General features: G+C 38.2%; 1 protein-coding gene across 3 annotated transcripts in view; it reads right to left on the minus strand.

The window, feature by feature from the left end:
- Positions 1 to 15088, minus strand: part of LOC106926239 (RNA-binding motif, single-stranded-interacting protein 3-like) — a 132035-nt gene that overhangs the window by 30075 nt on the left and 86872 nt on the right. For all 3 annotated transcript variants that reach the window (XM_088013827.1, XM_088013825.1, XM_088013826.1), the window contains exons 5-6: positions 6058 to 6215; positions 4678 to 4757 (exon numbers count right to left, since the gene is read on the minus strand). In XM_088013827.1, the coding sequence (XP_087869953.1) occupies positions 4678 to 4757; positions 6058 to 6215 (238 nt within the window). The remainder of the gene's footprint in view (positions 1 to 4677; positions 4758 to 6057; positions 6216 to 15088) is intronic.

The raw sequence follows: 15088 nt of genomic DNA on the forward strand, positions 1-15088 counted from the left end.
GTCCAGTCAGAACTATATTTTTAAGTCAAAGTAAAAACAAGAAATCCTCACCTACACTCAAAACATTACATTAAAGAAGATGTATATTTTAACGACTTGCATGAGGATAATGACTTATAGATCAAATGATCATCCCTTTGTGCGCTAAATTGTCTAAAAGTAGAAAAAAAAAGTAAACAACTGAAACAACTTTTAACATGATAAACAGTCAACTTTTAAAATGTTTGACTGCTTGCTTTCAGAGTTTTATTTGTACATGTTTAAATGTGTATAGGTGAATTCAGTGGACAAAAAAAATTGTTTACTGAGTTACAGTCTTCAATCTTTGACCTTTTCTGCTCAAATGGCAGGACTTGTTTACTGGTAAGAAGGTGGGTGGCTTGTACTGTACGGAGCAGATCACACACTGTTAGTGCAGCTGCGGGATACTGGAAACTTTAGCAGGGAAATAAAGAAACCGCGGCAACTCCAACGCAGAACACATTTTATGTATATCTTGTTTAAAGGATATGAGAGAAGGGAATTCAGACTGAAACACACTCCTCTTTCACTCAGTTTGGAGTATAAAGTGCATTTATAATGGATTTACAACGTCTTCTACTGGTAATTATAGAAGCATTAAAATATATGTAGTGATGATGATTTTAAGGTTGAAACTAAAAAAAAAAAAATCAGCAGATCTATGAAGCAGTGCACAGGTTTTAAGCCGTACAGTGCAATAATTTCACTGTTGAACAATAAATGATGAGGATTTGTTAGTTTCAATATGTTACTCAAAAAAATTTGTTTAGCTTTCATATTTTCTTTGATATGTTGCCTTTTTAAAAATTTTAGATTACATTTTATTGCAAAAATGAAACATTATCTCACTATTCCCTGAAAATAAGCAATGAATTACATGGAGGTGCTAGAACATTTCTTAGAAATATTATCCACATAAAAGTCATTAACCCAAAATATAATTAAATCAATAATCTGTGCTGTGACAGTGGCACTTGTAAATTGTTTAATCCTATTATATGCAATTATTATTATTTTTTTTTTAACCAACACAGATATTAGCTTTGGTAGATCAAATCCAACAAATAAGCAGGAATCCAGCAGAAATACCTTTTGTTTCTTTCATGTAAGCAACGTGTGACACCCAACATCTGGAGCAGGAAATGTGCTATGAAAAATATCCACTAGAAAACAACTTGCTAAAATATTCATTTGAAAAAGAAAAAAAAAGTGATTTAATCTCCAAAAACAACTAAATGGGAAAAAAAAAATCAGTGAGGTGAAGCAACGCCCTTCAAAGCTCTCTGAGAAAACAACATGTGCTCCAGGTGGTTAGTTGGTCAAGGATCAAGACAAGCGGATGCTGACAAATTGTTTGTGGAATTAAAACACCTAGACTAAAAAATTCATGGATCTGTCCAAGGAGTAACCCATCACCTCTAACAGGGCTGGCCGGCTGACTGGGTGTATAAAATGTGGTAAAATCTAAAAGACACATTCATCATAAATTCATAAAAATAAAAATTAAGGGCGAGAACTAAAGCAGCTGTCATATTTCCTCCATCTCACCAAGAACAAATCTAAAAAGACATCTACATATGAAGCATTAATTTATGTAGAAGCTAACCTTCAGCCACGTTTCCCCATTTTTACATTGCACTTGTTTTATGGAAGGAAACGTAAAATTGCTCAAGGTTTAATTTCATTGGGATGAGGTAGGTTACTTTTGTTGCGATACTACAATTATTCTTCCATACTTAAAATGCGAAGAGTTTAGTTCAGTGGCCCACAAACAGTCTGTTTGTGAACTCAAAAGGTCAAATAATTGGCCAAAATGATCAGAAAGTAAGTTGGATTTCATTAGATGGAGAAAAATGCTTCGTCTTCCAACTATCCAGCGTGCCAGCGTGTGTGAAGACAGAAAGTCTGCTTTCAACATGCCAGAAAAGTCCGAGGCAGCCCGGTTTAGTTGTTGATCAAATTCTGGAGCTTACATGTGTTTCCAACAGGGCAAAGCACAGCAACAGCAGCCATTAAAACAAATCTGATGGCAAACAAAACAGCTGAAACAACTGGGGGGAAATATGGTATAAAGAAAGCAGTGCCCCCAGGGGGGAGAGGGGGAAAAAAAACACATATCAGTGGTGAAAACTGGCAAGGAATCTTAAATGTGAGACATACGAGGGGAAAGAAAGGATGAAATAATTAAGTTGGAAAAAAGAGAGGAAAAAGAGCTTGAATAAGTTCTGAAAATTATTTTTTTTTTTAAAAACTCCTTGCTTCAAATGAGTAACAGGAAATCAGTGTCTTCTGACTCAGATTTGAATCGAGATTTTATATTCATATATAATAAATCAGGGCAGTGTCTTAAAGTCCAGGAAATCTGAGGAAGTAAAAATGTTTTCATGCTAGGTTAGTGAATAGATTGTCAAAGATGACGTCCTTGTGTTTAAATGTCTTGAATCGACGTGCCCTCTGATTTGTTTTAACATCACATTCTGACATCAAGCCATTTGACAAAACTGTGCAGCGGGTGAACGGATCGGAAAGGTTTCCCACTGGCACTGACTTTTACACTCGCTGTATGGAGGCACGAGCCGCAAAAACACAGAAGAAAATGCAGCAGGCAACCAGTCGCATAACTTGTGATTACTTGATTTACATTTCAGATTGGAGTGCTGGATCTTGCTCGGCTCAGTAAAAGGCATTGATACGTTGGGAGAGCTCAAGCTGTTTCCAGCACATTTATTTCCCCCCTCTGGAAATCAATCATTTTTCCAGCGTTTTTCCTTCAATAAACTTTGTACATCCGAAACAAACAGAAATCAACATTGTATGGATCTGGATGAGACGACCTGATAAAGTTTAGTCTGAGAAAGAAGTAAAGCGCAGAGAAAACTATTTCTTAAGTTTGATAAAAAACGCTGCTCGGAGGAGTCAGAAAGCAGCAAATCAGTAACGGTTCGGTTGTTGAGAGATGTTTGCTCTATAAATATGACCAATGGCAGCTTTTATCCTTTGGTGGAGCATTATGTCTCGACCAACAACATCATCCTGGTCTTCCTACAGAAGAGGGTTGATAACTTTACAGTATATTTTTGTATAACCTACTGCAAATTTTAATAAGAAATAAAACTTAAAGAAGCACAATCGTGTACATGTGTTTTACGTGTTTGCAATAACCAATAACTGGGCATGCTCTACTATAATAATATGTAATCTGTGTTTTATTAAGGGGGTTGTAATCACATATACATTTAATTTTGCATTACAAAAAATAAAATAAAAAAATAAAAATGCTGCTGCAGGCAAAAGAGGTAATTAATAATTTAATTTGTTTTGGAGATATTGATCATTTAAGAACTGGCAGTTTCCATTTCATCTAATAGCATGTTGCATTAGAAAATATTTCAAATAGATCTGAATCTGCCTCTGAATCATATCAATTAAAATATAAAAGAGGTTTAACATGGAGCATTCTGATTTGCATTGATGCTGAAATGTGATATGCAAATAGACTTGCCTTGCCTAATATCACTTTATTCATTTTTTTTTTCTATACCGAATTGCTCTCGGTGGATAGTCTTGGGATTTGTACGGACACATTGTGTTTTTTAGGATTCCAATCAGGTATTCCTCTCATAAGTTTCTCAACTCTTTGATCAGTGTATGGCCTAAAGACAGCGACAGAAGAGAGCAAGTAAACCCATCAGAAAGACTGGAGAGATGCATTGCAGACACAATACATAAAAGAATAAGATTATGATATCTTTAACCGCTTATTCAATATGCTTATACTTGTGTGAGCTTTTCTTGTTTTCCTTACAAGTGTTTTATTAAAATGAAGTGGAACCAGAACCTCCAACTCTGAGCTTTTTTTTAATCAATGATAATCAGCTCCAAACACAAATGATGCTGCCGGGAAACTGCTCTTCTTTCAATTTATTTCTTGCTCCATGTTTTATTTTTCTGTATATTCACTTCTTCTTCTTTCAAATTCTGCCACTTTCTTTTTTGTGTCCCCTCATTTTCTCCATATCTGTTGCATGCTGTTGGCTTGTTTTGTGCGCTTCAAAGAAAACAAGCTTCTTTATCCAATTACTTTGGGGACAATCACAAGCAGATTGTTTGCTTTAAGCGATGTCAGTCTGGGTGTGCACATGTGCCTAAGCAAGGGTTAGTCTCAGAATATCTTTTTTTTTTCCCTTTTCCCTTTTCTGCAGAGCAAAGACTAATCACACAAATCCTCATACCAAATTAACTCAAGGAGGCCTAAAGAGTTGGAAGCAAAGAGAGAGGAGATAATGATGTGTGATCAGTCACACTTGTGTAGTTTTATGCTCAGACAATTGCTAAAACTGAAAACTGATAAAAACATTCTTCCTCCATAAACACTGGGTGCCTGGAAAACTAAAGGTCTTTATAAATTCAATAAATGAGGGCTTGAAGGAAAGTCCAAGTGTAGCAATTGGAATTTTGATGTCACATTTTTTATTTATTTAAACAAAATAGAGCACCTTGAAAACAAGAAAACATTCCTGCTTGTACTGAGAGGGGAGAGTAGTGCAAAGGTAACCACTAATAAGAACCAAAATGTGTTGAGTAAACACAACGGCGAATATAATTCAACGTAGTCTGTAAGTGTAAGCGTATTCTATTCTCTCAGTTTGCACCTACCTGTCATGCCTGGAGGGGTTTTCAGAAATTTGCCGTTGAAATTCTGGATCACCACGTCGCACTTCTCCGTCGACTCCATCCTGCAACGGAGAGAAAGAACGGTGATTTTGGATTTTGTTTAGGTGAGAGGAAGCACGAAAGATTTCATGGCTCATCAAAAGTGAATGCGTCGTATGCGGCTACGAGCGCATGCAAAAGCGTCCTACATTTCAGTAAGTGTGTAAACGCTTGCCAGTTAAAGGATTAGTGCTTAGGTGTCTTTCTCTGCCTGTGAAAAATGTGTGCGTACATGCGCGTGTGTGTCTGTTTTCTATGGGGTTTCCTCCCCTTTGTCCCAGTTTAAAAGCTCCTTTCAGTCTGATCTGTTGTGTGTCATGTCCTCTTTGTCTGCCCCTATTCAGCTCTGCTCACCCAATCACAGCTCAATGACTAATTGCCTGCTTGGCAAGCAAAAGCCAGTGTGTCAATGTGCGCGTGTGTGTGTGTGTGTGTGTGTGTTTGAGCGGAGGAGAAAGACGGTGACAGAGGGCACAGACTGAGAGTGGCGAGGGGGGAGTTTAGGATGTGGGTATGTATGTCTCTGTGAGGGTCTTGGGTTTTCTTTGTACAGTCAGTGACCCAGAATACATACTTGACTGCATTCTAATCACTGGCACACTCTACGGTGTAACTGAGAGGACCACACATGCACACACATAGGGGACAAAAGGGTTTGAGGTAGAAAGAGGTGGAATTTCCCTTTTTTTTATTGTTGGAGCTCCAAGTCATTTGGTTGCAAATTGCTTATCTTGTAACTTCTATAGCAAAAGTGGTTATTGTAGCGTTTGGTATTTGTTTCCCCAGTTACTAGGAAGCACATGTCCAACCTGCAACCACCTTTTCAAAACTCCAAACACAATTAGCACGACATTAGTTTGCGGAGGCCCTGCGGTTGTCAGATCTTGTGTCGTTTTCACACAACATGCAGTTAATGACCACATTTCTCAAATAGTTGCATTTTCTTAGCGTACAGGTTCAATCTCTGACCAAAGTTATGAATACTGTTTTTTCTCATTTGCAGACATTTACATACAAAAACCCAATATGCCAAGGCTTGGTTACTGTACAAAAAACCTTGTGTTTTGCAATGAAATCAGCTAAAAAAAAAAAAAAAAATAAATAAATTAAAAAAGTTAAATGTAATTAGCCCAACCAGTTTACACTCAGTGAAGACATAGTTACATGATGTGTGGGAGCCCAGTCGACTGCACTAACAAATTGACTTTGCACCAATAAATGAAACGAATAACCTTCGTTTCCGACATGCTAGAAAAACAAACGAAATTTCAATTTTATAGGACTCTCGGAGTGAGGCGTTTTTCCATTTCACTGTGTATGCACCTAGCAAAGCCGACTCCTCTGCTCAGACCGTTGGCGTCTCTCAGTATCCGCGTGGAAATAACATGACCAAAGGGCTTCAGCATGTTTTCGAGCTCCTGCTCATCCATCGACACCGGCAGGTTGGAAATGTAGAGGTTTGTGGGGTCCTGCTCCTGTTGCTGTGGAGAGACAGTGAAAGACAACGATGGAGTGTTTAACATCAATCTTAATGCAAAGAATTAAACAAAAAATATAGACAAATTTGACCCAGTCACCTTGAAGAAAACGTAGAAAAAAAAACTGCAGGTGAATTACTATACAAAAAATAATATTTCAGAACAATGGGAGGCCCCTGACAGTTTCATTAGAAAATAAATTTTACATTTATTGTTTAAACACCATTAACTGACTACAGAGAAACAAATAATTGTTACAATGTTGTGGCACTTTATGTATTTCTTCCTTTCAAAAATATAAGGCAATAAAAATTAAAATAAAAACTTATTTGATTGCCGTTTGATCCACTGACGGATGCATTGTTTATTTCCATATTTATGACTGAATATTTCACAGAAAAATAGCAGCGAATTAAACCCAAGAGGCATACTCCTAAGAGGAGTGGAAACTGTTTTGAAAATGCATTACACTAACCCCACACTCCAAAACCCCTGAAGCAAGAAGGAAAACCCCTATGGATGAAGAAATGCTATCAAAGTTGAAGTAAATCTTCATGCGGTAAGTGGGGGGCCTCCCTCTGGTGTGTCACTCAGTGGGTTAAGATGTGTATACTGATATTGTTTGGTTTTTCTGTCTGACAGTGTCACAGGGCGGTGTTGGGAAGTGGTGAGAACGAACGCAGGAGTCCAGGCTATGAAGAAAGTGAATATTTTAATAATGAAAACTCAGGAACACAGGAACAAGGAGACTGGCAGAGAACGCACGGAAACAGAACAAACTTAGACGACGACGCTCGACGAGGATCCGACAAGGAACACAGACAAGAAGAGGGACTAAATACACGGGGAAGGTAATCACAGGAACTAGAAACAGCTGGGCACAATCAACAGGGGAGACAGGACAACACAGAGACTATCAGGAAACAGAACGAGACACAGAAAAACCTCAAAATAAATGTACAAAGAACTCAAATCACAACAGACAGATCTCAATGCAAATGACTCTCTGCAAAAGGCCAAAACGTCTCCGTTTGGTGTTTCTTGATTAAAGGGGGATGGGTTGCATGGAAAGGTTGTACGGCAACGATGGTTTGATATGCAACCTGCTGCAGAGAAAGGAAAGAGTAAATGCATGTTCCATAAATTACAAAGACACGCTTCCAATAAATCACTTCACAGTTTCCTAAAAGCAAGAAAGACACACAGGTCTAAAGAAACTGAGTGTCCGATTATTATTATTATTGGTGAAAATTATAACTGTATATAAAAACATTTGTTATACGATAATACCTTGCAATCCCAAACATACTGAAAATGACAACAGACATAAAGGAATATAGGATTAAAGGGGCATTATTACGTATTTTTCAGGCACACAATGCTATTTTACCGCACAATCATGTAGCTAAGTTACCTTCACTTGTTATAAAAATGCAGGATATGAGACACGAGGTAAGATAATTAAATTTAACTGAAGTCATTAGAAAAACACGCTATGTGGGTGTGACATATGCGTCCTGCTATGTGAACACCTTCTGCTTCTGTGACATAAAAAATAAAGACCCTTTAGGCTCCCTTAGCACCCAAATATTGCTTTCATCCATGGAGGATTGATAGATGTTTGAAGGGAGTGAGCTCAAAGCCGAGAAGACTGCGACCAAAGCCGTCCGTGTAAGAATTGAGTCAGTGCAGGCAGAACAGCCCAGGTGGAAAATTCTGAAATCACCTTTTCTTTTGGATTCTGAAAATCTACGTGCAAGGTGCGCGGCAGACAAGGATTTTTCATTTGTCAGTTTCCAACCTAATGACTGGGGAGGTTGTCTTCACATATGGGCAACAGGCTTTGAATGTTAGCTGTTGGGTTTGCGTACATGCTTATGTGTCACATTAAGACAAGCAGGGGGACACATGAAAGAAGGAACATCAAAGGAGTCGAGTGTAACAGCTGTGGAATCTGTCACTGGTCTCAGAATCATCATCTTCATGAAAGGGTTACGTCACTGAAATCATTCTTGGATCATCTTGCATGATTAAAGTGAATCAGGTTTCAACGCTTTCCAACTCGGTCCTTATTAAAATGTTTCTGGGACAGAGTCACGAGGTGAAATGTCAACCAGGAGGACACCGGGGCACAGTGTTTGGGATCAATTTGCTCATTCTTGAACAAGAACAGAAACTTTTTTTCTAAAAAAAAAGCTTCACAGCAAAAGAAATTTGTGTGTGTGTGGGGGGGGGGGACAAAAAAAACCCCCTCCTAAAATGTCTTCTATGACAGCACTCCTCTAGGGGAACTTAGGAAAAGAAACCAAAAACAAGCAGAACAAATCTGATTGGATAAATCCAGGTCAGCAACAGAAACAAATAACCAGACTAAACTGCTGGTTTTATGCACAGATTGGTACCAACCTCAGCAGATTTTATTCCTTAACTAACATGCATAAACAAATACATTAAATAGCACCAAATATAAAATGTAGTCCTTATTACGCTTTCTTACGACAACTGTGTGGCATTACCATAGATGTACTGGAAGGTGTTGCAAAATGCAATGAGAAACACAGTTCACTACAAGACAAATGCATAGGAAATAACAGCAGAAACAAGCTGGGAATATGCAGCATGAATTGTGATAAGAAGAGTTAAAAGATATTTTTAGTTTTTTTATAAGGGAGATATTTACTAATGGAGTGAGTGATGAGTGAACATCTTCTGGTTGAGAAGATGAACAAGTAGTGAAATGGTCAAATAGAGTAAGCACAAGTGTTGCAAGGAAATACACCCTGAACTCGCTTTGTTCCATTTCACCTCTTTGCTAATTCACACCTGCATTTCGCTTTTTTTTTTGCCCCTTACTCTCTTCCCCCTTATGTGCAATTTTACCCAATCATGTTTCCCAAGAAAAACTGTACAACACCACTCCCATTGATTTTGGTTCTGACCCATTTTGGGGGAAATTTTGGTCTTTTAAAATATGTTGGGTGATGAACCCTTATTAGACCAAAATAACTCAAATTGACTTTCTGCTGGTAGACATCACCCGGAGTCACACACTCACGTTTCCGAGACAATAAGTAGATTACAGAAAATTACTTTCCATATTTCGTCAACATGGGTACAAAACATCTCCCTGCAGGTTATGAATCAAAGCATGGTTGGTATGATAGATGAAACTATGTTTTGGTGCACTACGCAGGAACAAAATTGCAAGGACGAGAATTGTCAAAGAAAATCACAGAAAAAAAATGGAAATGCAAGCGAGAATCAACTGCAATACAGTTGTTTTAAATTGTTACTTTTCTCGATTAGTGTGGATGAGTGGATCTCAAAACATTTCATATTTTAACAAAAAGTACACAAAAAGTTTCCCCTAAAGTTGGAATTCTGATTTGGTTGTTGGATGACCACAACCTGCTCAGAAAGAAAGAAGAAACAATCACACACTAGGCTTGAACTGAAACTGACAGGTCAAACTTTACAGACTTGCAGAATGCAAGTCATTTTTTACAACTCGGAACTAAAATCTGCTTAACTTAGCTTTTGATATTTTATTCCCAGATCCACGTTCAGACATCCCAAGGCAAGTCAAACAGAGCATAAAGCTGCAAATGTTTCATGAAATCTCTGAGAATAAAACCCTTATTTAAGCTTCAAATAGGCTTTAAACTCACTGCTGTTTATTTCACCTTTGGTGTGAAAACGGGTGACAGAAACCTGAAAGACATATCCACTTGTAAAAGAACTCTTCTTGACTTTGGTTAAAGTTGCTGTTTGCACAAAGTTATCTGACGGCGATCTCTCGCTCGGCAGGTGTTGCAGATGAGTCACTCTCTCTAACGCTGTTGTCCCCTTTCTGGCTCTGTTTCTTTGTCACTCTGTCTCTCTCTTTGCAACATCTGTCATGCTCTGGAAACAGCTTCACACCAACTGTGCCTCTCCTTTTACTGTGTTTGGCCTGCCAGCCAACCAGTCAGCTAGTGTTTTCAGCCCCATTAAACCTCAATTCTGCATTACTGTAGAAGGTGTGCGCCTCTTATCCCGCTACCTCCTAGTTACCCCGCCACCCGGCAACACCTGCTGATGATAGAGGGTAAACCGAGGGCAAAGCAGTGATTAAACACCGACTGAAAATGCCAGCTTTGTTTGCACGCCAGCATGCATGGATGCGAGGCGAGACAGTACTTGAAAATCCCATTTCTTAGCCTTTCTGCGTCTCAAGTAGAAACCCTTCAAATTGGAAACCTCAGCCCTCTCGCAGCACTGCCAGGAATGAGCAGGTACAGCAAAGTGAACGGAGAAGCTTAGAAAGAAAACGCCAGAGCGCTTTCAGAGAGAGGGAGTCGGTGATTATGGAAAACACTTCCCATTCATTACAGTATGAGTTTGCTTCTTATTTCTACTTTGAAACATTCATATTCTTCCACGTTTCCTTGTTGCTACGTCTGAATCTCTCTTGACTTTGGCCTCCCTCTGCCCACCTCTTCCCTCAACCCTGTGTTCCTCCAAACTTGAATTCATTCATATTCATTTCCTTTTTCGTCTTACTTGCTATTCAAACCTACTCCCGCTAAGATTAAAACCTAATCTCCCTTAATGGTAGCCTTGCTGACTAAAACACTATCTGAATGCTTAGTTAATATTTAAAGAGGCGAACTTTTCCCTCCTCACACTTCTCATTCTCTTCCTAATCTATGTGTCCCCTCATTCTTTCCCTTCCTGCACGTCTGCACACCACACTCATCTTTATTTTCCTTCATTTACATCTCTCTCTCACAGCAGCCTTCTTCTCTATCTGCATTTCTCATTCTTATGGGTTCCTCATCCTCAAGCCAAGTTCTAATCTTTCATAAGGATTGTCTGGGTGTCTAAACGCTTCCTAACGGCTTAATCAATACTTAATGAACATATCATAAATACTTTATGAAGGCTAACCCCCCAAATCCCGGGGGTGTCATTAACTGTGGAGATATACACTTTATCCCTTATCTTCATGATGACTACCATGTTGGTGGAATCAACACCAGACACTGAATACATTTCATCTTGAGCCACTTCACCCATTTGTTTTTTTTGTTTTTTTTTGACAGTACAGATCCTCATGTTTGTGTCACCATGGCAACGATGAATTGTGCAATAGGCATGGAACAAAAGCCATTTTATTTAAAGTCAGTAGACATGGCTTTGTGCAATATTTTCATGAGAAAAACAAAAATGGAACAGACAGAAATTAGTTTTACAGTGAAGCTACCATGTTGTAAAAATAGACATCTGGGGGTGATGTCACTTCATCACCTACAAACATACACAGTGTATGTTTTTGTTTTACCATACAAAATACTTACTGACTCTTGAATTTCGGGGTTGAAAACATCCAATAGTACACTCAAAATTCAATGTTTGGTTATTTTGGCTATGTCTGAAGGGAAGGACAAAGAGATTTTCTTTTTTTTTTTAATCTATTTTAGCAAATGACTAATTCCGAGGAACATTTTTTATTTTTATTTTTTTTACCTAATCCTGCTCTATTAAAAATCATTATGAACATAATACATTGGCAGCTTAATTAGTTAAAAATAAAAGTGGATAACAGAGCAGGTATTATCCTGATAAACAGCATAACCCTAGGGCATCTTGCAGCCTCTCAATTTCTGTCACTTAAAAGTAAAGCTTCTTCACTGAGCTTTGTTTGAGAAAATGTTGATAATTTTTTTTTTTTTTTATCATACAAAATTCTTACTGACTCTTGAAAACTCTGGACTTTTCTTTAACCATCTTCAAGATCTGGATAAGTTTTGGGGGAAAAGGAAAAGTGATTATGGAATACGATATTTCCAAACCTTTTCTCAACTTCAGGGTTTGGATGATTGTACATTGTTTTAGGTCTCATTGGTAAAAATGGTGAAGGGCCTGTACTTGATTAGGGCTTTATGAAGCCCAGAGGACCCTCAACTGGTTCACACTACATTCAGTCAATCACCCATCCACAATGTAATGTAAAATAAACCCTCTGTGTCCTTCCAATAGCTGGTTATTTATCATCAAACATTTGAGAAAGCCTTCTATTGGATTAGGGTCTTCCAATCACAGCTGAGGATGTACATACTTCCCATTGTAGAGTCAGCAGAGTCCACTCAGAAATGAACATGTGAAGTTAAGACTCCTACACTGAGGAGGATCTTATAGGTTAGAAGATCAGATAGTGACCCCATAAGAAACAAAACTATTGACTTCATGATTTCACGTCATGATGATCAGTTTGATTTGTGATCAAACGGTGATTTATTTGATTGTTGTGTTTGTTTTGTTCTTTTCCTTTAACCGTTATGTCAGAACTAATTGCATTTTTTGTTTTTGGACAGTAATCAGCATGCTTTCACAACCGACCAAGTTTCTGGTAATTTGATGTGCAATGCTTGTTTTGTTCCTGAGCAGCCTAAACTGAGTGGGTTTTATAACAACATGGTTTGGATTTAATAGACTCTTGTTTCAACCGCTGCTCATTTGTCTGCTATCGTGAAAGGCTGCTGGTTTGTTTGTGTGCTTTCTGTATCGTTGGTTTAGAATCAACCCTTTTTCACATGCATTTAGATGTTAGACCAAACAGTTCTTGGATACAATGGTTTGACTAATGTAAAGACATTTTCCCTAAAGCTTAAAAAAGAGAGAGAGACAGAGAGAGAGAGAAAAAAAAACTTATTTCATCAAAAAAACTACGATACCTAGCTTGAGATCACATATTTCAGTGTCCAAGGTGTAGGAACATTTTATTGAATTTAATGCTGCAAAATATATACTATGAATACTTTTTCAATCACACTCAACAGTTGTCAATGACTAAATAAATGATTCCAAAAAGTGTTGCTGCTGTTGACCAAATAGGAGGCAACGTTCAACCAGTGAATTCAATTTTTCAGCCTCAGGCTACAAATGCTTTATGCTCAAACTTTGCAAGAGTCTTTTACAGTAACACATAATGTCCAGAGAACAGGTGACTGACTACACAAAGAGTTCTTACGATATATAGCAGCAATGTTCCCTTTTTTTTAACACCATCGTCTATTTCTTTCAGCTCAACAGATGCAACATGGCTTCATCCCTTCTCGTCTTCCCCTCATGTTGTCTTTGGTGTGTATTAAAAGGCCAGTAATTCTTCACAAAGTCCAGGCAAAAATCAGTCCTTGCTGCAAAGCAGTCTGCTGGCTGTTTGTCTTCCAGGTGTCCAGAGAAGGAATCAATCACCGCATCCTGAGATGCTGAAATCATCCAAGGGGGTCAGATGCAGATACAGAGGGAAGAGAGAGATACACGCCCAGAGAAAAATGAAGAGAGTGTGGAGGACGACATGCAGACAAAGCAGCCCTGCACGGGTGAATTAAATAAACATTCCCTTCGCTGAATACAAATCAGCAGGCCAAGAAAGTTATGCAATCCAATCTTCTTTGGTTGTGATTCGAAATAAAAAAATGACTGCTGTGTTGTGTTGTGTCAGTGTTGATTGATGCATAGATTAAACAACAACCAGGCCTGATTGTAATGATATGTTCTGTTGTTATTGCATTTGTTTAGTGTTCAAAGTCACCACAAAAGCAAACCAAGCAGAAATGGTGTAGCTTTCTTGTGGGAATGTGGTCGCGCTAATCTCTCTCTCTCTACATATATATATAGATATATAAATTTTAAACAAAAAAAGTTCAGAATGGTAGAATGAGTTCTTTGGGGGGGATCAGTGAGATATGTGGAGATGATCAAAGGTGACAGTAAGGCTTCAGTTTTCACATTGCAATACATTTCTTACCTCTTTTTAATCATTGGCAATCATTGATGGTGATAATGATCCAAAAACAAAACAAAAAAAGTGTCAATTTTTACTTAATTATGCACAGAAGAATAGCTAGTTTCCCATACAGATTCCTCCCTAGAAGTTCCGTGTAACTTTTTTGACTCTTCAAGCTTTACTGTGAAACATATCTCTGATAATGAAAACATCAGTCGTTTTCTGTCCCCTCAGTGACGACGTCCACACTAAAGAGTGTTGTCAGCATCACCTGCTTATTTAGAGTTTGTTCACTTAAGAGGGGAAAAAAAAAGCACAGGATTCTGAGTCCTGTTACAGAGCTCCAATCTTAGCCTAAATATTGCTGCCAAGGAGTCAGCTTAAGATTTTCAGTCAGCTGCTGAGAGCGAGGAGATGCTGTTTTCCAGGGGCTCATACTGGTTGATACGCAAAACAAAAGGCATAAAAAAAACCTCAAGTACCCCTACAGAAGGCAACTGATAGAAATTAACAGATCACACAAAAGCGTGTCATGACGATGACAAAATTACAATAATCGCCACATGGCATCAACACGTTTGATTGTGCCGCATTTACATCCTCATCATTGTTTTGATTCGTCTCGGCCTCTCGTCATGCTGGTCCTTTGACTACGTCATCTAGTGGACGCTCAGCTGTCAGCAATTCGCTGCGATTACCTGCTTGTATAAAGTTGTTTGATCAGGCGAAACAACCAACATAAAACGCTGAAGCAAAGAACACAAAATTCAAACACATTGCCTGCTGTTGGCACAGCACTATAGGTTTTATGAAGAATCTCTCTTCTACTGACACACTTAGGCTCGCTAAAAATCCTCCTCACTAAACCCAACCCCTCACTTTTATGAGTTCCCTTAAGGCATCTTGTGAATAACTTTTATCTTACCGAGGTAAAATTCAGAGAAAAATTGCAGAATTCCTGAAATTTCAAGAATGATCCAAAAATGTCATCACATGAAGCTACTTTTAATCTTAGGAGTCTTTAACACGGGTCCAGATTTTTAATTTGCCAATTACAGGTTATAAAACAGACTGCCGTCTTATTTCTGTTCATCTGCCAATTTTT

This window comes from Poecilia mexicana, unplaced genomic scaffold (genome assembly GCF_051168715.1).
Source record: "Poecilia mexicana isolate PSO_F unplaced genomic scaffold, ASM5116871v1 scaffold_16, whole genome shotgun sequence".
Taxonomy (NCBI): Eukaryota; Metazoa; Chordata; class Actinopteri; order Cyprinodontiformes; family Poeciliidae; genus Poecilia; species Poecilia mexicana.